At 42.2% G+C, this 21,027-nt stretch overlaps 1 protein-coding gene across 2 annotated transcripts in view; it reads left to right on the forward strand.

The window, feature by feature from the left end:
* The window catches only part of psd2 (pleckstrin and Sec7 domain containing 2), a 43,057-nt gene extending 24,284 nt beyond the window's left edge, over positions 1–18,773 (forward strand). The window contains exons 4-15 of one of the 2 annotated variants that reach the window (XM_051954052.1): positions 6,606–6,803; positions 7,083–7,163; positions 8,769–8,905; positions 9,187–9,245; positions 10,696–10,785; positions 10,910–10,953; positions 11,068–11,258; positions 11,375–11,445; positions 12,409–12,566; positions 14,604–14,748; positions 15,042–15,185; positions 15,960–18,773. In XM_051954052.1, coding sequence (XP_051810012.1) covers positions 6,606–6,803; positions 7,083–7,163; positions 8,769–8,905; positions 9,187–9,245; positions 10,696–10,785; positions 10,910–10,953; positions 11,068–11,258; positions 11,375–11,445; positions 12,409–12,566; positions 14,604–14,748; positions 15,042–15,185; positions 15,960–16,190 — 1,549 coding nt within the window. In that variant the 3' untranslated portion in view covers positions 16,191–18,773. The remainder of the gene's footprint in view (positions 1–6,605; positions 6,804–7,082; positions 7,164–8,768; positions 8,906–9,186; positions 9,246–10,695; positions 10,786–10,909; positions 10,954–11,067; positions 11,259–11,374; positions 11,446–12,408; positions 12,567–14,603; positions 14,749–15,041; positions 15,186–15,959) is intronic. The other variant, XM_051954053.1, reaches the window with a different exon arrangement.
* Positions 18,774–21,027: the final 2,254 nt, after the last annotated feature.

Below are 21,027 nucleotides of genomic sequence, written 5' to 3' on the forward strand. Positions count from 1 at the left end.
ATAGTGAGGTAGCTGTGGTGTAAGACGAAAAGTCTACTGGAAACCGATATAATGTTCTAACTTCAAATTATTTATGGTAATAAGATTAGGATAAAAGTGACTGAAACGCTATTTTAAAATCAAATATGACATACACGTATAAAACCTTTAAGTCTCTGCTAATCAATGTCGTGTCATTTCATATGTGTCATATTCACTTCATAGATTAATTTACAGTGCGTGATATTGTAGTTATACCTGCCACTAACATTTTTTATTATTATTGTTACTAAATCAGCTGTTTTTGATTAATTATTTATTAAGGTTATATTGACATGTGCCCCAAACCCAAAGTATCTAAGCTTAAAATTACTATATGGTGACAAAAGCATAAGAAACTTTGGTTTAATAAGCTGAAAACTCTGATAAATGACTCAAATAATGCTTCCAGCAACTAAACTGTTAATCAGTTATTGATTTGTAGCTCTGATGGATGTATTAACTAAAGATTTGTAGCTGTAAGCCACCTTAAGGATGCCGGATTTCTCCCAGCTGTTGTTTTTCTTGCAAAATCAATACAAGTTTTGTTTTTGTTTTTATCTGTGGGTTATTTAATGTCCCTGCATCCACTGTTAATCATTATATAAAACAACATGTGATAGTACATGTGATTCAGGGTTTGTTGACCAACAGTGAGCAGTAAAAGTCGTTGCTGTCGTCAGTCTGCCGGCTGAATGAAAATTAGTCAGTTATATGATGCAGGGAGGTGTCTTTGTGGGCTTTGAACTCAGAAGTGCAGCAGTGTTTTGTACAGATATTATATCTAGAAGCCACAGCAGATGACTCCACTGACACTCGTGTGCAGTCACACACAAACAGCTCTTCTGTGTATCTCTTGCTACACTGTACTTCAGTCTGATAAGTGTACATGCAAATTAAAGAAAAGTCTGAGGAGTAACAGGATTTCATCATGCAGGTAATCCCATAATTGCTGACTACACTCATGGAAGATGCCAATCAGACCATCCATGTCCTCCCTCATACCCACACGCCTTGCATGCAGACACACCTTGTAGGTGCGGGCGGTGTACGGCCAGAAAAGATTAGCTTTGAGTCACCGGCATGCCTCATCACGCTCTCTGACTCTGAGACAGTCACACACAGACTGAGTTGCGGTCACAGTGACTGAATAAGTGTGGCCTGGGGATACAGAACTGTGCCTTTAGATAGACTAATAGCTTCACTGTGTGCCACTTGGCCCTCAGTAACTCAGTGTCTTGGCACAAAAGGCACTTAATACTGTTTCTGTGTCACTACTATTTTGCGTGTGTGTGTGTTGGCTCTGTTATTGCCAGACAGCGCTGTGAGGAGGGGAGGCGGGGGTGAAGCCGGCATCGTTTTTGCCCCATGACTGATATGAGCTTTGAATGATTTATGAGGTCTCTCTGAATCTAGTGAATTAAAACGGTCAGACAAGCGAAAGCAATTTCACTGCAAACACGAGACGAGATATTGTTTAGATGCTTCGGCGCAGACTCATTTTATTTGGTGTGTATCTGTATATGTGTGCGTGTGTGAGTGTTTGTCTTAAAAGCTGTGTGTCAATTGTGTCTGTTCATATATATTAACATAAAAACTGTCTTTTTTCAACTTTTTCAACAACTTGCTTCTGTCTCAAGTCACTGCGGCTGATATGTTGCGTTAAAGAGGTTGTGGCTCTGCCCTGTATCCAGAATATCTCTCGAGGGAGCTGTACAGGAAACGTTTTAATCAGATCCCCCAAACTCAATCAGATGGCTCCTTCTCCAGTAGTTTTACTCTTTCCAGACACTCCCCACCCTGTCCCCAAGGCTGAGGCCCTACACCCTGTAAGTGACTGTATTCTGTCGACTGTATCTTCAATCTCATCGTCATTTTTGATAGTGAGACTTCAGGGTGATAAGATGGAGGCATCAGCACGACCCACCTGGCTGTGGAGGAGTTTGGGACTCTGGGAGATGTGCTATTTGGACTAAAATCTTGTTCCCAAGGCGGGTTTGCCCCAGCAGGTCAAGGCCCAGATGAAGATTCATGAGCTTAATGAATCATCCGAGGCAGGATAGTGTAACCTTGCCTGGAGCAGAGAAATCAGAGCCCTTTGTGGAGGTCAGCAGCATGGGCGTAGCACACATTCAGCTAGATGGCACGTGGAATCAGGGGACCGACATCTCGCCATCGAAACATTTCTGTTTTTGTCTGTCGCTTTTCATTTTTTGTATTAGTCTGTGTCAGGCGGCCTTAAGATGTGCTGCTGTTATTCTTCCTCCAGCGTAGGACACTTGGCTTCCGCTGTATCCATGGCAACCAGCAAATCCCTTATGGCAGCAGCACGTAATGTATTGAATTTGTGAGGGTAATGAAATTGGGCTGATCAGATTATGCAAAAAACATCTGAATCATCTGGTGAGAATGCTGGCGGAGGCACACAGACGCATGCAGAGGCAGGAAATGAGGAAATGTCATTGAGACTGATGGAGGTGAATTTTGCACTTGTCCTTAATTTGCTGGTAAATACAGAAATAGTGTGCAATTTGTATTTGTTCCTCTCAGCGTCGATGACAGTAAATGTCATGTGACGCTGCACAAATGTTAGCTGTGTTGTCTGTGAGGTCAGAGTGGAAAGAATGCATTAAATAAGATGTGAAGAAGATACTTGGAACAAAAATGTCAAATTGAAATAACAAAGCATTTTGTTAACTTGCAGTCAACAACAGACTTTAATGTTTATTCCAGTGCCAGTAAAAGGCTAATTAACTCCCTACTGATTGACTCTGGTGGGCAGCAAGTTGCGAAGTATACAGTGTGATGTACAGTGGACACAGCTCAGCAGCAATCAATCTACCACAGTAAATCATAAATATATAAACTGGGCACTAATTAATACGCTGCATTGATTCTCTCTGCTCTCCTGACAACAGTTAAAGGCCTCATCCACACGAAGACAAAACGAGGTATAAACGCATAAGTTTCTTGCCGAATCTGCGTATCATCCACACGAAGACGGCGTTTTGGGGGTCTGTAAACGATCATTTTTGAAACCAGGTTCCAGAGTGGAAAGATTTTGAAACGCCGTATACGCAGCTCCGTGTTTACTGGCTATCCGCTCCTTTTCAGATATGCTTGCGTCATAGTTTCGTATATTCATTGACACGCACCGAAACTAGTGACCCTACTATCCCTGTTGCAGCAAAATCTCCTTCTTCTCAATCACCACCGAGTTAAACAAACAATTATCGAGGACACATTACGGTACTTTATTTACTTCCCGGCTTGGCCTCTGTTTACAACTTTTGCGCATGCCCACTGTTTTTTTCTTCTGTTTGCGCGTTTCCGTCATATCGTTACAGCGCCCCTAGAGGTCTGGCATGTGTTTTATAGCGTTTCCATGCGTATCGAGTGCATTCATGTCGACGTATATATCATGGTAGAGACTGCGATTTGGTAGAATTGGAGTTTCTACCAGTAGAGATTGCGATTGGAGTCTCTACCTGTAGAAACTCCAATCCTACCAGTAGAGATTTGTCAGGGCTAAGGTTAGACTTTTAAGGTTAGGGTCAGGGGTCAGGGCAGGGGTTAGATTAAAAGGTCAGGGTCAGTTAAGGTTAGGGTCAGGGGTCAGGGCAGGGGTCAGATTAAAAGGTCAGGGTCAGTTAAGGTTAGTGTCAGATAGGGCTGAGTACCGAACTTCGGTTCTTTAATGGCACCGACCGAAATGTTTCGGTACTAATGAGTATCGAAATAAGCCTCGTCTTTCGGTTCCATGTTCCGGTACTTATCACGTGATTATGATAAAGCAAACCTGTGATTGGCTGTAACATTACACGTGATTGCGGCAAGCCGGAAAAAAGCATGCTGCCCATTCACAGACAGGTTTCACGTTAGGTACATTGAATTTACTGCAGTTGTTTAGCATGTCGTCGAAGTGGGAAAAGATGCCTCTGAGGTCTAAAACGTGGCTCTACTTTTGTAAAATGGACGCTGTAACAGGAGAACCTGTTTGCGGCTCTGCTCAGCACAATAACCACGGCAGTTCGGCCAATGCAGACAAAGTCTTTTATTCACCACACCGTCTCAATGTAAATAAAACAGTCTCTCTTCCTTGCCCGGCGCTACACCGGACCTCGTCCGGTAAACAGTCTCAACGTCCGCCGGCTCTCCTCCGGTAAACAGTCTCAGCGTCAGCCGGATCTCCACAGGATCTCGTTCGATAAGCTGCCCGCTCCACCGGACCTCGTCCTGTCCGCTGTCCTCCGCTCGTCCGTTCCCCCGTCCTCTCTGTCCGTCTGTCTTTTGTCCTCTGCTTCAGTCTGTTACTGCCGAGAGAATCAGGTGAGTCTAATTGGTGCCAGCTGCGCTAATTAACCTGACGCTGGTTCCACACACACTCCTCCACACCTCTCCCCTCTGCAGCTGAGCTCTCCCACGCCCATCGCCACAGACGCCAATAGTGCGCGGTGCAGTATATGCCAAAGCGGGCGGTAAACTCCATCTAAGGCTAAATACCGGCACGAGACCGATAGTCGACAAGTACCTTAAGGGAAAGTTGACAAGAACTTTGAAGAGAGAGTTCAAGAGGGTGTGAAACCGTTAAGAGGTAAACGGGTGGGGTCCGCGCAGTCCGCCCGGGAGATTCAACTCGGCGGGCCAGGGGCGGCCGCTCGGTGCGGGAGGATCCCCTCGCGGGACCTCTCACCGGGTGCGGGCCGTCCCCCGCCTGGCGCATTTCCTCCGCGGCGGTGCGCCGCGACCGGCTCCGGGTCGGCCAGGAAGGGTCCGGGCCGAAGGTGGCTCAGAATGTACTGAACTGTACATTGCTTGCAAATGTTCTTTTGCACTGGAAATCACTGGAAAATTAAACTCAAGATGTGAAAAGTAATGTGTAATGCAATTTTCATTCTGTTAGAGTATATATTGTAAAACTGGTATCGAAAAAAGTATCGTTTAGGAACCGGTATCGAAGTGAAGGTATCGGAATTGGTACCGGTATCGAAACTTTTAGATTGATACCCAGCCCTAGTGTCAGAGGTCAGATTTAAAGTTCCATCTCTACTGGTAGAGACTCCAATCGCAATCTTTACTGGTAGAAACTCCAATTCTACAATGGAGGATTTTTTATGCCTTTCTTTTAGTCTTGGGACTAAAAGACGCCGTTCTTTTAGTCCCAAGACACCGTTCTTGGGACTAAAAGTGAGACCATCTCAGCTGCTTCAGTCCTTTTCATAAATTTGTTTTAGTTGTCCGACTTCATGAAGGTCTGGTGCTAAATCATTGCTGTCCCAAATCTAAAAACATTTATGCCCTTTTACTCCAGAAATGTTTTTCATTTTTTATCATTAAATGTCCCGAGAAGGCTATAGTGGAGAGTTTTAGTTTCTCTTCAGTGTGTAAGCTCTTTAATGAGGTTAGGTGAAAAGTTTCTCACTCAAGGATAGAAGTGAACGAAAAAGTCTTATTGCAAAAGATACAAGCCACAATGTTAATGAAAATTAAATTTTTAAGATATATTTTGTACTGGATCAGATATGAAAATGATGATGTGATTTTTGCTGCAGTCTGTGCCAAACATGTAAGCTAAACTTGATTTCTTGTCCAGGGCCTCCCACAGTGCTGCATAATAACATGTTGCTACATGTTTATCTTCATTAAAAAAAATCACAGTTCCTGAAATGTCTGTATTGCACTTATTATGATTTTATTGATATTTGGAATAATTGTTCAGCTCTACTGAAGAACATTGCAATTGACTGGGAATATTTTTGCAGAACTTGAGTGGAATCTGTTCTCATATTCAGCTCTAACAGTTTGTATTTCAGCAAATTCAAACAACTATTACTTTATTTCAGTGTGAGACACTGGCACATAGTGTTAAAATGAGGCATTATTACTTCCAACAGGGTGCGTCCTGCTGATCTGTTATTTATACAGACTCTGCAAGTCATTACTTACCAATAAAAGCTGCGTGTTCAGTTCTGTCTTGAACAGTTTGGCCGAATCTCATTTCATCTTTTCTTAACTTTAACTAGTCCTGTGGGAGTACATTCAGCATGTTGTGGAAACTCCCAGCTTCATACTGACACAGATGCACCCATTCACAGCTGGAATAGACGGTCTCATGACGGCTTACTAGTCCGTTTGGAATTAGTGATGAAGTGGTATATGTTTTCCAACTTCTCTGCTACATTTGCTCGAGACAGAGGAATAGAATTCAGATATTAGTTTTTCTGTTATACTGCTTTAATTCAAATTATGTTAGAGGTTTGTAGTCTGAGATTAGCGGGGCTTTTTAGAGGAGATTGCAGCAGGTGAAATCTGCTTCGGCATCATAATCAGCCCTCATATCCCCTGCATCAAAGTAGGGCATTAAGTGACAGTGAAACTGGGTCACTATCATAACAAGTCATTTAAACCTCATTTGATTTGTGTCTGTGTGTGTGCGAACATATGTTTATGTAATTGAGTTTTTTGCTCAGCGGTTTCTGTTTAGTTTTAAGCGAGTGGGCGTGCAACAGTGGACATGTGTTCCATTCATTAACCTGGGCACCTGGTTGTGTGTGTGTGTTTGGATTTGTGTGTTTTGTCCTCCCCAGCGATGCAAACCTCACAGACGCGCTGTCTGACTCGGAGGAGTGTGATTTGGGCAGTCTGGAGCATTTGGAGCGCGGCAGCACCGACACTTTGGCCAACGGCTGCCGGCCCGACTGCGAAGCCGCCAAGAGGCTGGCCAAGCGCCTCTATCACCTCGAGGGCTTCAAACGCTGCGACGTGGCCAGACACCTGGGCAAGAAGTGAGCATGAATGCACACAGCAACACATGGACACACACACATGTTGACTCATGGGCTCATAAATCACCAGAAAAGGGGAGAACGGATTGAGTTATGTGACTGTAGAGATGAAACACAGAGGCACATTGTTTGTATTGATGCTCGTGCAGAAATGGCTGTTTGACTGCATAACCAAACAAATTAGAACATGCTGAAGACTTCACACAATCATTTATATAACGCTCACAGCTCATCAGTGCCACGTTGTTGTGCTGATGCTCTCTTTCCGTCTCTCTGCAGTAATGAGTTCAGCCAGCTGGTGGCATCGGAGTACCTGAGCTTCTTTGATTTCTCCGGCCTGTCACTGGATCGAGCCCTGAGGTAATGCAAACTCAGCACTCGCAAGTGATGAGTGTGTGATACTAGAATATTCGTGCATGTGTGTGTGTTTGTGCGTATACGTATATTCCTCACAGTCCCTCTTCACAACGCATTAGCTTTGTCCTAATCAAGCTGTCGTGTTGAGTGCAGTTAGCCAGTGTAGCTGACAGCTGCAGAGTACATTACGGCCTTGTACCTGACATGTTGCTGTCTCAAACTGCTGGCTTCAGTGCAGAGTGTTTAGTTAAGAGGCCTCATGAGTTCCACTTAGGAATGGAAAAGGTTAGGATACTGCTGTCAGAAAGGAACATCTGACACACTTAAGGTTCTGCATTCATAATGGTCGGATAATGGCAATACAGATTCCAGTTGAGCCACAGTGACTTCTGGTAAGAATGAAGTATTTTACTAGAAGTTTTATCTAAACTTATATTTCTAAATGTTGATTTAAGGAGTGAAAAATACAGTTTAACAAAAAATGTATGCATCAAACAAGCTGGTTCCATCAAACATTTGGATATTCATCAAATTTCAGGTTATTCTTCTGTTCAGTCTATATAAAGATCTTGTTCCTGGTACCCAGCTACAGAGTCAGCTCCATTTATTAGCAGTTGAGACACAGTTGCCCCTCATTGTAGTATTATGCAGCATTAATTTTTAAAAAATTCTTTATTTTACCAGGTAGAATCCGATGAGATCATTTACACTGATGACTTGACAAGAGACCCCAGCAGAAAGAAAGATAACAAACAAACAATACATATACAAAAGAAGACACAGAAGTGTTTAAACAGAGATTAAAAACAACCTAGATTAATGTGAGCAGTTCATCGAGAAACAGTCAGCATGTGCAGTGGTCAGCTAGGGTCGGCTGCAGCTTCTGCTTGAATATGTAAAGTGAAGGAAGAGATGACAGTTTAAGAGATTTTTGGAAGGAATCCCGGCCAAAGGCAATGTGGACCTTGGTGATAGAGAGTGTTATGAGGTCACTGGACATCAGGTGGTAGTTGTTGTGGTTGTTATGGAAGGGTTGTAGGAGGTTGGAGAAGTATTAAGGTCTCTTCCCTGATAGGGTTTTGTCGATGAGTAAAAACCAGTGCTGGAATCACCTGGTGTAAAGGGAGGGCCAGCCCACCAGTTTGTAAAGGTCACAATGGTGGATGGAGAAAGGAGCACCGGTAGCAAGACGGATGGCTGAGTGATGGAGGATGTCAAGCCTGTTAAGGGGAAACTTAGGGGCCATTTTATACATGACATCAACGTAGTTGAACATGAAGAGGATGGTCATCTTCACAAGAGTGTTTTTGGCAGAGTATGTAAAGGAGGCCTTATTAAAGCAAAGGAACCCCAGTCTGGATTTGATTTTAGCCTGTAGAAAATTGATGTGAGGAATGAAAGAGAGTGACGAGTCCAGCCACAGACCAAGGTACTTGTAGGAACTAACGAACTCTTTCAGATCTGAGCCATCTGCACAGGTGATCTTTGAGAGGCTGGAGACAAAGTTGGTCCAGTTAAATAGTATACTTGATCATTTTAAAAGGCAGGCTTGACTGTTAGAGCTGTTGTCGGAGTAAAATGTTTCATAAGGTTCTTCATGTGCGGCAGGAACTTCTTAAAAGCCTTCCCACTGATGGGAGAGACGCAGGAGAGAGAGCGGGTCCTCGTCCATTTTTCTCGGCGGTTCTGCCACTGCAACCCACAGACACCCACCGCTGAAGGTCAGAGTCGTGCGGGTGAAAATGGTAATGAGGAAAAAAACTGTATAAAAACACACAAAAATGCACAAAAACACTCATATTAATGCATCTGAATGAAGAGATTTTCCACATTAACTGATGCTGATTTCCATTTCGATGTAAGTTAATCAAACGCTCAACATTGGTGGATTTGCATACATTTTAAATATACTGAAGCACATCACTTCACAACATCAATACCTGGGGTTTTCCATATGCAGCAGTGCATTCTCATGAATTCATGTGACATTTAGTTGACCTTGGCCCTGTGTATCATCTTATTGCAGATGGAGCCCACACGTTAACTTGCGCCCTCATGCTGCTCAACACTGATCTGCACGGACACGTATGTAGTGCAGTTCTCTGTCTTATTAGTTCTTTACAATCCTCTACCCTGTTTTCTTCTGTTTGGGGAAACAAAGTGTAAAGGCTATTGTTTGTCAGCACTGGAATGCCTCCCTTTAAGTCTTCTTCTGGATATACTTCATGTTCTTTCCTCGTCTGTCTACCATTTTTCTCTCTGTTGCTCTCTCTCCCCTCCCCGGCCTACTTTCTGACCTGTTTCTGTCTCTCCTCTCCCCGAATCGTCTCATCCTTTCAGTTTGAAAAACAGGAGCGCTGTGATCTGAGCAACATAACATGTTCAAGTCCTTTGCCTTTCCCACAACCCTCCTTCTGAACTCAGTCAGTCCCTGCTGATAGTGATTTTAGTCAATATCCCTCCTCTAACTAATATCCTCTCTCTCTTTTCAACTCCTGTTCCTCATTTTCAAATCCTTTCCCTGCTAACCACCTCTGGTCTCCTGGTCTCTCTCTGCCCCTGCAGGTGGTAAGTTTACTTACTAACACTGACATCAGTGCACAATTAAATCATACTTTTATATTTGTAATAAAAGAGACAGTCATAGATTATATCAGACTAGATCTAGACCATTTATTTTGGCTAATATTCATCCTGCTTAAATTGAATTTTTGGAACATTTGTCTAAGCTGTAAGTAAAGCTACAGTGCAGCGCTTTCAAATTCAACATCTTAATGACAATTACGAGTAAAACAAAATGGACATCAGATTTAATTTTGCACCATTATGCGAGTTTAACTTAATAAGTGCCCACTTTCATGCATTCATTGTATCAAAGTATGAGTTAGTTTGTAAACAAAGTAATTAATCGTTGTAATTAGACTGTTCCTTTTTATGACAATGAAGTGGAAATATTTTTCAATGCATGCCGCATTATTCTGAGTAATTTCTATTCCTCAGAGAAAACAGGAACAGGGTTGTCTTGGCGGTGATGTGGCCTCCCTGGAGGAAAATGTGTATAAAAACCGGCTAACCAATTACATATATTTTTGTGCCAGCAGTGAGTCAAGTCAGTTTTATTTCCACATTTGTGTCTATTTAGGTTACCGGCTAAATTAGGGCATGAAAATGTAGTATTACACCAGTTGCTCCTTCTGTTTTCTTCTGTAATGATGCAACATGGTTAGAGGTTAGAACACTTGTGATAGGTGTGGTTAGCTGATGCCAGATAAGCTCTAATACAGGCAGAGCCACACGAACCACCACTACTTATGGAAGTCCAGCAGCTTCATACTGCCCCCCAGTGGACGGCTGCACCCAGGTTGGCTCAGGTTAAACTGGGCAGAAATCATCAGCTGCTTTGAAATTTGAATGTTTCTCTGTTGATACAGAGCTGAACAAGGCTGATTTCACTGAAAATATCTCATATTGAACTCCAATCTATTGTTTTGTTTGTATGTTTCTCCCTTTCATTGGTCTGTTCTCGTCTCTGCAGAACATTGGGAAGAAGATGTCTTGCCAGCAGTTTATCAGTAATCTAGACGGCCTCAACAATGGCAAAGACTTTCCCAAAGATTTATTAAAGGTACAGATTTCCTCCCAAGAGAGTACAGCTACTGGAAACTGGAACCTTACTTTGATCTTTAATTTTAATAAAGCGCACAAAATGAATGAAAATGTTCAGATTTTTGCTCTTATTCTCCACACAGGTCTTGTATAACTCAATCAAGAATGAGAAGCTGGAGTGGGCAGTGTGAGTATGCATTTTGTGCTTATCGAAAGGACAAAGTGTTTGGGGTATACAAGTTTTTTAGATGTAAGTACACTTGAATACATGCTCTGTCTGAAAGGGTGTTTGTATGTGCAGTGAGGAGGAGGAGCTGAGGAAGAGTCTATCAGAACTGGTGGAGGAGCAATGTGAGGGCGGGAGTAAACGTGTTGCCAGGGTAACTGACGGCAGTAACCCCTTCATCGCCATTCCTATCCTCTTAAATGCCGTCACCTACAAACACGGAGTTCTGACCCGCAAGAGCCACGCCGACATGGATGGCAAACGCAGTGAGTTTACGTTTTCACATTGAAATGCAACGTTTGACAGAAGTTACCAAATCCTTCATTGTCAGTTTCATGAGAACACACGAAGGAACAGTTTCATTTCTGTGTTTCTCTCGCAGCTCCGAGGGGTCGCCGTGGCTGGAAGAAGTTCTATGCGGTTCTGAAAGGGATGATTTTGTATCTCCAGAAGGTACCGCATCTCGTCCTCTGCTCCGTTACCATAGAAACACATCCACCACCGCAGTGACAGCAGTGGTGGATGCTGCGAGCTTCTGTGTGTGTGTGTGTGTGTGTGTGTGTGTGTGTGTGTGTGTGTGTGTGTGTGTGTGTGTGTGTGTGTGTGTGTGTGTGTGTGTGTGTGTGTGTGTGTGTGTGTGTGTGTGTGTGTTAGAGACAGCATTAGGGGAGGAAATGAGGCAATGTTGCACCAGTGTGTCTTTGTCTCCCCCTGCTGGTAGAAAAGCTGCACAGACCACATGTCAGATTGTTTTGAGGGTCCTGCAACAAGGGGCCCATCTCCCATTTTTGGGCATGATTGTATTCTACAAAGTCTTACATCTCTGTCCACAAAAAGTCAAATATTTGAAGCAAATCAAAGAAAAAAGGAGAGGAAATCTTAGAGCTGGCTGCTGTTGCTCCAGGACAACGTGTCCGTCGATATGTGCAGGTGGCAGAAGCAACCAAATGTCGATGTTCAGTGGTCTTCTGGACTTCTATCTGTTCCCCAAACTGAAATCCCAATTGAGTGATTACTATTTTCAGAGTGATGATGAAATCATACATGTTGCTGAGGAGAATTTGAAGGCTCGAGATGTGGCGTTATTCTACAAATTAGACAGTGAAGCTCTGAGGACCAAGTGCACCGCAGTGAAAGGAAGTAAAAGGATGCTAAAAAATAATGCAGCAACAATCTTAGTTTTTCTGGTGAGACTGGGGACTTTATGAAGTACCCTCATGAACGTTCAACCTTCATGAAGTGAATTAGATTCCGTATCTGTCACAAAAACTTTAATATTTTTACTTTGTGATGATAGTGTGGATATTCTTCCATTCAATGCTGTGAGAGAGTGAATTACAACATTGATGTTCAGCTTCTCAAATATATATTGCCTACAGTTTCTGCCTGTGTTTTTTTTTCCTGTCATTGAAACAGGATGAATACAAGCCAGATACTGACATTTCAGAGGTGGACCTGAAGAACGCAGTCCGGATCCATCACGCTTTAGCCACTCGTGCCACCGACTACAGCAAGAGAGCCAATGTACTGAAGCTCAAAACCTCAGACTGGAGAGTGTTTCTGCTCCAAGCCCCGTAAGACTCTAAACAACTCTAGAAACACATTAAACATCTGAGAATGAAGACAAATACAGCAGGACTTTACATTTTCAAGCATACCTTTTGGAATTTTACCATTGGTGCTCATGAGACATTTTTTTAATATCTGTTCTCGGTGGGTAGTTTTATAATCCTGTCCTTATAACAGGGGAAAAAAAGGGCTGATGAATAATTAGACTCTCAATATACTGTGTATGAGTTCATAAATAAGATTGGTGGAATGGAAAAAAGTAGCTAAAAAGTTTCACTACAATACTAATTAAATTTAACTAATTAAAAAGACATTGTTGTGATCACTGATACTAATTGTTATACGGAAGGACACATAAAGTCTCAGCAGGATAAATCTACCAGCACACTGACATCAAACATATTTCTGTGACATGTATAAGTTTTATAATTTTGATATAATAAAAACTACTCTGCGAGGTCTGTATCAAATAGCCATTGCTTGTTAGTTTGAAGTGTTTGAAAGTTACAGATGATTTGTGGCATTTAAACTGAGCATTGCTGTTGCTGAAAACAGCCATTTAGTTGTTTAAAATAAGTGCAAACCTTCTTTATTTCAAATAATCTTTTTTTTCATTGTTTGCTTTAATATATATTTAAATTTCCAATATTCACTTTGCCAAGGAGGCCTCGGTGGAGTTTTGTGGCGATCAGTGTTGGTTTGTGAGATAGCGACATGCATTACTGTAACCATGACAACAAGTGAACACTACATCAGCTGCCTGCTGATGATCACATGATTGTGATCCTACTACAAATCCACAGCTGCAGACTTTTCGGGACGTATCCGTCAAAAATGATAAAAGAAACAACTGATTAAATTGTGGGGGTGTTTCTGAGTCCCATCAATCCCCGCTGCCCGCTACATATTTAGGACACGTGATTCGGTATCCATACATAACGTACACATACACACACCTGTGCTCAGCGGAAAGTCATTTTGTTTGTGGGTACATCTATATTAACTCGACACATTTATGTTGCCGTGATTTCTGTCATGATTTTTTTCCAGATTTCAGCCGTCTGAAGTGATTCAACGGCTGAGTAGCCTTGGCAGAGTACTGAGCTCTCTGAGTGCTTTTCTCATTTTAAAATGTAACACAAAGTTTTAATTTTTAAATCAGGGCACACTGTTTCAAAATAATGATTAAAGGTCGGCCACAACATGGATTATTAGTTATCAAAGACAACAATAATTGATATTTAAAAATGAACATTTTGGTGTCAAAATTTGGAGCAGCTCGAACTGCAACACAAAACTTAGTTGAAATGTCTTTATTTATGTTTTACCTCCTTTTAATTATGAGAGAACTTTTTGTTTATCCTTTAGTGATGATAAACCTTTGCTCAGGATGTTTTACGTATGAGACAGGAACTGATCACAAGTCAACAGAATGACTAACAGAGATGAAGCAACACTGACCATTGCCATTTTAAATAGTATTTTTTGTAATTGAGAATCGTTGTTTTTTTGTTTTTTTTTAAAAAGGAAACTGGAATAGAAAAAATGTTGAATATTGGATCCTGCTAATCCCTCATAATAACTGACACACTTTAGATGTTGCTATAATTTTTTCAAATTCCAGCAATTGCCTGTTGTTTTGCTGTTGTTGTCTTCAGCAACCTAAATGTATCAGGCTATTGTTAACCTCTTAAGCCCTGGCCATATTTTCAGAAAAAAACGCCGGGATTTCTTCGGCCCACCTGTGGGCTTAATTCAATTCAATTCAATTCAATTTTATTTATATAGCGTCAAATACAGTCAAATCGTCTCAAGACGCTTCACAGAACCCATATGCCTGACCCCCAGAGCAAGCCCAAAGGCGACAGTGGCAAAGAAAAACACCCTTTTAACAGGGAAGAAACCTCGAGCAGAACCCGGCTCTATATAGGGGGGACCCATCTGCCTGCTGGCCGGGCGGGCTGAGAGGGACAGAGGAGGGCAAGAGGTTAAACCAGTTATACCACACTACTAACCAAACCTTACTGTCTTTATCTCTCCAGGAGTGAGGAGGAGATGATGTCCTGGATCTTCCGGATAAACCTGGTCGCGGCGTTGTTCTCCGCTCCGGCCTTTCCTGCTGCCATCGGCTCAATGAAGAAGTTCTGTCGGCCAATTCTGCCGTCGTCATCCACTCGCCTCAACCAGGCACGAACACAAACACACACAGCCGACAGCGTGCAGTCAAAACAGCCATTCAGCCATCACACCCTCCTGCCTCTATATTTAATCTACCAGCAACATTATATATGATTGTTAGTACCACAATCAGCACGTAGTTGTGATTGTTTATAACACACATCATATCACTGATGCATCTACAATCCATTTAAAGCAGCTACAGGGATGGGCAATTTAACATATTCTATTTGTGTCTGCTTGCATCTGATTGGCTGTGTTGGGGTGTCTTCTGGCTTTTGTTTGGGCTGCGATTGGTGCAGGAGGAGCAGCTGCTGAGTCACGAGAGCAAACTGAAGCAGATGAGCCTGGAGCTAGAAGAGCACCGAAAAAATCTGCCCTCAGCTGACCCAAAAAGCCGCGAGTGGGAGGAGTACCGGCTCAAAGAGCACTACCTCACGTACGAGGTACAGACTCGCGTGCAGCTTTTATTAATTTGTCTGTGCTGGGTTTTTTTAAACCAGATGACTATTGTCTGCTGTTTCATGTCCATATAATGTTCTGTTTTTTTTAGCTTTTAATGCATAGAATACTGTGACCCATCTGTTTTTGTTACACTGCAGCGTATTTTTGACACTGATACTTTCACCTGTTATATTAATACCTCAGTTAGATCACACTGCAGCCATGTGTGAGGTAACAGTTACCATATTTACACCTGGTCTAAGCACGCAGTTTGTATGTAGATAACTTACCTGGATTAAGGAACACACATGGTGAGATCGGCTCAGCCAGATTGCATTTAGGAAGTGGTCAGGATTGCAACATGGGGGAGAAAATTGTGATCAAATTCAAGCTAACGAGAAAACATTTTAGTACAAGGTGTAATACAGTAGAATCCACTGGATCAGCATTCAATCAGGTGAGACAGATGTGGAGGTGGTCAGGTTTGCATTATGCAGGACTGAGACACTTGGCTAATTTGCACATTGGATTAGATCAAATTGTGAGCAAATTCAGGCTAACGAAAATGCATTTTAATACTATTTGTAATTTAAAGAGCCACAGATTGTGTGTCAGCGTCTGAATGCCAAATCCAGATACAGATTACATACTAACAACCGGTGTAAATGAGGCCAAAGTGTTCAAACTGTTTCCAACGAGGCCATTTGTATCCTGTTGATTCTTGATTCGTCTTCTTTTCTGTCTGATCTCTTCCGCCTCCTCCTCTCTCCGAGCAGAAGACTCGCTATGAGACATACATCAGCCTCCTTCAGGCTAAAATCCGAGCAGAGACAGATGACCTTGAGAAGATTGAGGCCAGCGTCATGGGCAGCCTGATCATGGAGGGAGGCCTAGCCGGACGCGAGTGCCTCCTCCGTAAGACGCAGTCTTCCCCATCCATCAGTCAGGCCCACGGCGGCCTGAACGGGAGGACGGCTGGATGCACCGTCCCGGGACAGAGGAGCTGAGGAACGGGGAGGACGGAGGCGCACCAGCCCATGACGCAACATCCCTCCAAGCCAAACTAGCTTAATCCTACAACTGGATGTGTTCTTAGTATTGTTGTTGTGGGCTCCTCCACTCCTCAGTAAGACGTCGCTATCCTTCCCAGAATTTATCAACCCTGATGATAAGTTTCTGTCCTTGAGCAATAGATGAAGAAGACGAAGAGCGTGCCCTTGATACCCAACAATAACCCTGCCAAACCTCAGTTCTTTGAACTTTTATTATTGCACATTAAAATGATCATAACTTTGATCACTATTTATAGCAGCATCATCAGTATTATTTTGAAAACTCAGAGTGAAGCAGTCGTCTTTAGTTGCAATGTGTTCTTAGTTATGAGCAGAACTCTGAGTAGTTTATAATGTGTCAGTACAAGGCCAGAGAGAGGACAACACATAGACTGGTTTGTCTTCTCTGTCCTGTCCTCGTTGTTCAGTCCAGGAGTCAGGCAGTGTTTTAGACGAGCGTGGTAGAGATGGTACTACTGTAGCATTCTGGCCTTTTTTACACGCTCAGCCACTCACAGGTGTGTTACTGTGTGGACCTACAGTCTGGGTGGAGTGTGGTGTGTAAAGATGCAACATATCTGTCCCGGAGTTACAAAAAAGAAAAAAAAGCTCAGATGGAATGAGTCCCTGTATAGCATATTTATTTATTTATTTAACTCTCTGAAACCTTTATTCACCCCAGGAAGGGTTCATACTGAGCGTGCTCGCCCTTTTTCGACTTCCTAACATTCATGCATTTACGTACGTTCACACGGAGCCGCCACGTGGTTTAAAGTGTTCACTGAGCTGCTCCACCAGAGGAACTGGAGGTTGAGTGCCTTACTGAAGGGCACCTCGACACTAGCTGTTGAGGGATTTTGGAGAATGCTACTCTCGTCACTTGTCAGATAGATCAAATGTCTATTCCTGTGATATTCTGAGCTACGCTAACCCCAAATACTAAAGTGTATTTAATTATTCTGTTTGTTTTTAGGGAGTAAAAGAGGAGGACAGTATGTAACTGAAGGAAAGCACTGTGCCATGTCGTGTGTTAACCTCTTACTGCTCCTCTTATGTCAGGACTGAGCTGATATGTAACAATATATGGTCGAGTGTGCGGTTTCTGGAGATCGAAGTGAAGGGCAGAAGAGGAAAGTGTGGGCAGGAGGCGTACAGTATGAGCAGGTCAGCTGGTGTGTGCGTGCACTGGCATGCTTTTTAAAGTGGTTCCAGTTGAGATGCTGAAGCTGTAGGCGACCGGAAGAAGTAAATATAACAGGGTCATGTTATTGTATTAAGCATTTATTTAGCTTGTTTGGTGAGAAACAATCCAATGTCCTTCTGCTGAATAAGCCTACATCTCAATCAGGAGGGAATAGATGTACCTTTACCTCTTCTAACATCCCAGCACTCTGATTTATACAAGGTTACATGGACCTATCACAGCTCCTTTGGCAATGTACACTATTGGGCATTTAGCAGTACCGGTGTAATCCTTCCACTGCCATCCTTCCCATTAGATGAGGATGTTTTTGGGAAAGCAGACGCTGGCCTATTATAAACAGACTGGCTGATTGCAGAGCGTAGCAGCAGGACTGCTCAAGCTTAGTGTGCTAAAGTCACGAAACCTGTCAGCATGGAGAGGAGAACGGCAGCAAAACAACTCCACCAGCAAAGTAGCCATCAAAACACCCTCCACATGAGGGTGAGGCAGAGGAGAGAGAGTTGTTTTCTAAGAAGAGGAGACTGGTTTGGTTTTCTTAGAATGACCCTCTCTACCAGCTGAGAACAGGCAAACGGATATCCAGCACACATTTCTCCAAACAATCCATTAAGCCTGGAAGGAGGACTGGTGTTAGGTTTTGGGGAAGCAGAGATGTGGTGGTACCGCTGTTTGTGAGCACCTTAATCGATCCTATTTCCCCTAAACACACACATGTTCTCTCTTGCTTATGACACAACTGTAGATCAGTGCGTTCGGTGACCCTTCACTCAGCCCCACGTGGCATTGAAGCATGTTGGCGTAACCAGAGTTGTGGATATTGACTGTATGAACAATTATGTCTTTTGCTCTGGACATGGCACTTCTGCTGCATTAATAGTGACTGATGGGATCTGAGGTCCTCTTGGGACTTGGCTGGAAACCTGGAATCGCAGCTGGAATCCTGAAAGCGGATTCTTGTACAGACCAAAATGCTGAAACAGAGCTGAGTTTTCAGAGACGAAGTACCGTTTTCTAAAGCTGTATTGTTAGGATAAATAACTGCTTTCTTACCAGGGAGACTTCCCCTTATAGTCACTTTGGCTGTTGTGCTAACCATTGTTTCCCAATGTTTTAGGGTAGGCCTGTGCTGTAATATAGGATTGTGGAAAAAAAAACGTTGATTGTTATGTTTTATTTGAAAAAAATGGCAACTTCGGCACTTTGATGTCAGCATTGGATCTGTCTTTTTGTTTTGTTTGTATATCTGAACTTTTTGACAGGATGCTCATACTATGTAAAGGACATATTTACTGAATATTTAGTCTGTGCTTCATAAAGTAAGCTTTTATACAGAGGATTGTGGCTGTAATTTATTGAGCCTGTCAGCTCTAAAGTTTCAAAGCAGTTTTTAAAATATGTGTGCCACTGACATATCTAAAATTCTGCAGACATGAGTTATTTGTAATATTTTGAGCAACTTTTGTTCACAGTGTTAGTAAATTTCCACTAGAAGTAAATGTGAATTAAAAAATCTATCAGTTAAAAATTAAATTTGATGTTAGTTAACTTGGCCAAATCCAGGCATTTTAAAATACCTCATATCCTCATTCAGATTGTCAGTTTCTGTCCATCCTAGAACAAGTAATTGTCACAGATCTCATCTTTACAGTTCACATTTCTGAGGCAGGTTGCATTTCAACTTTACAACAAGCTCAGTATGTGTTATTGTACATGTGGCACCTTTTCACAACTCTTCAAAAATGTGTTCATATCTTTCGCAAACATGTCGATCAGCACACAGTCCGCTGCACTGCTGCGTCATCTCCATTTTCCGTTAATGAGTCAAATCTAAACTTAAAAGCGCTCCCTTCTTGACCTCAGGTGTTTTACTGCATTTCTGCTTCATCAGCAGCTACGTTGAAGTTCAGCTACGGCACCTGAGAAATGCTGATTGCATTTGTAAACTTATTTCATGATACAGGCTGCTGATAGATGCCCTGGTGTCAAAAAGACGTGGGTACTTGAGAAACAACTCACATTTACTGTCTTACAGTGGAAAACACCAAAATAAGCATTTTTATGTTGTCCCCATTTAAACTTCTTGCTCTCATTCTGTGGGGTTTTGGGTTCAATAAACAAGAAAAATGTAGAATTTCATGTTTAGCAAACATCGCTAAGAGCAATGCAGAGAACCTTGGGTGTGGCACTGCAATAATATGCAGTTTAATATGTCATCTGGTATACTCAGACAGCAGCTTTATGTTCCAGAGAAAAATATCAGTGTAGTTTTTTGTTATTCCCTTAAAATGGCCAGATATAAATTTAACATTTTCTGATGTTATTCACCCTAGTCAACGGTTTGTTGTTATTTATGCTGGAGGAGGTTTAACAATGAATGAGTGACAATAGCTAATGCAGAGGCCAATTGAGAGAGACCATTGAAGCTGCACTTATAGCTCACTTCACCTTCATTTAGATTTAGGTACATGATCTCGTCAGCCCAAAAGTACTGACAGATCACCAAGATGGCTACCAAGTGGTGAAACTTAAGGACTTGGGACAAGAAAAAGAAAAGGCTTAGGGGGAAAAATACTAAATTACTTTGAAAAAGTTTGTGTGACATCCATAGATTGTATATGCGGGTATTGCAGAATTGGACAATAAGACATTCTTTTCATTAAATCTGCTTGTTACGTCTGACGTATTAGCCATTTAAAGGTCAAAATGCCCCATAAGAGTAACAGTAAAGCACCACTGACAGATAAAAATGGTCTGAATTCCTAGAAATCCTAAAGCAAAATTAGTGTAGCTGTTCTTCCGGGTAGTAATATCATGAGAAGTGTCCAGACATCCTTAAAAACCAGGATTTATAAGGATGTCTGGTAGCCAGTTGACATTTGAGATGTTATGCATGTTCTAGCTGAGGATTTTCTTTAAAAAACAATAATGTACCAAATTACTATACAGGAAATTAACTAATATGAAAAACTGGATATGTGTCAGCTGGGTTTTAGAGGGTTAATGAAGTTTGGCTGGCTAACCAAGACATTTTTGTCTTTTTAAGCAGTTAAAATATCGGTGTCCAACACTGAAGGTTGTAATGTGAAGTGGGAGTTTTTAAAAATAGTGCTAGAAAAAGGCTTACACTGAGAAACCGTATATCTGAAGGTTGATAGGTCTTAACCTGTGGTAGAGAAACCGTCTGTGCACTGAGTCTGTCACTTTAAGAGTGATGCATTGTAGGTTGTGTGTACCAGGCGTAAACTAACCGTGACGTCACCCGTTGGTTTCAACCATAGACATAATAAAGAGTAGACGCCGCTCGGGGTGCTGCGCAGCGAGAAATACGGCCGCCATCTTGGTCCGGTCACCCGCTCCACTCAGCGCTGTTTGACAGCGCATTTAATCCATCTTAACTCTGAATATGAAACTGATTTTCAGGCATTTTTTATTTTTATTTTTTTGCTGCAAACGTCATACATGTAGCTATGATACAGGACAAATGGTTCGGCGTATTTTAATATTCATGGCAGGAATAATAGATAATAATAATAGGCAATAGATTATTCTGATATTAAGCTCGACTGTAGACAGGTATTTTGCAAACAC

Source organism: Acanthochromis polyacanthus, chromosome 10 (genome assembly GCF_021347895.1).
Source record: "Acanthochromis polyacanthus isolate Apoly-LR-REF ecotype Palm Island chromosome 10, KAUST_Apoly_ChrSc, whole genome shotgun sequence".
In the NCBI taxonomy this organism is placed as follows: domain Eukaryota; kingdom Metazoa; phylum Chordata; class Actinopteri; family Pomacentridae; genus Acanthochromis; species Acanthochromis polyacanthus.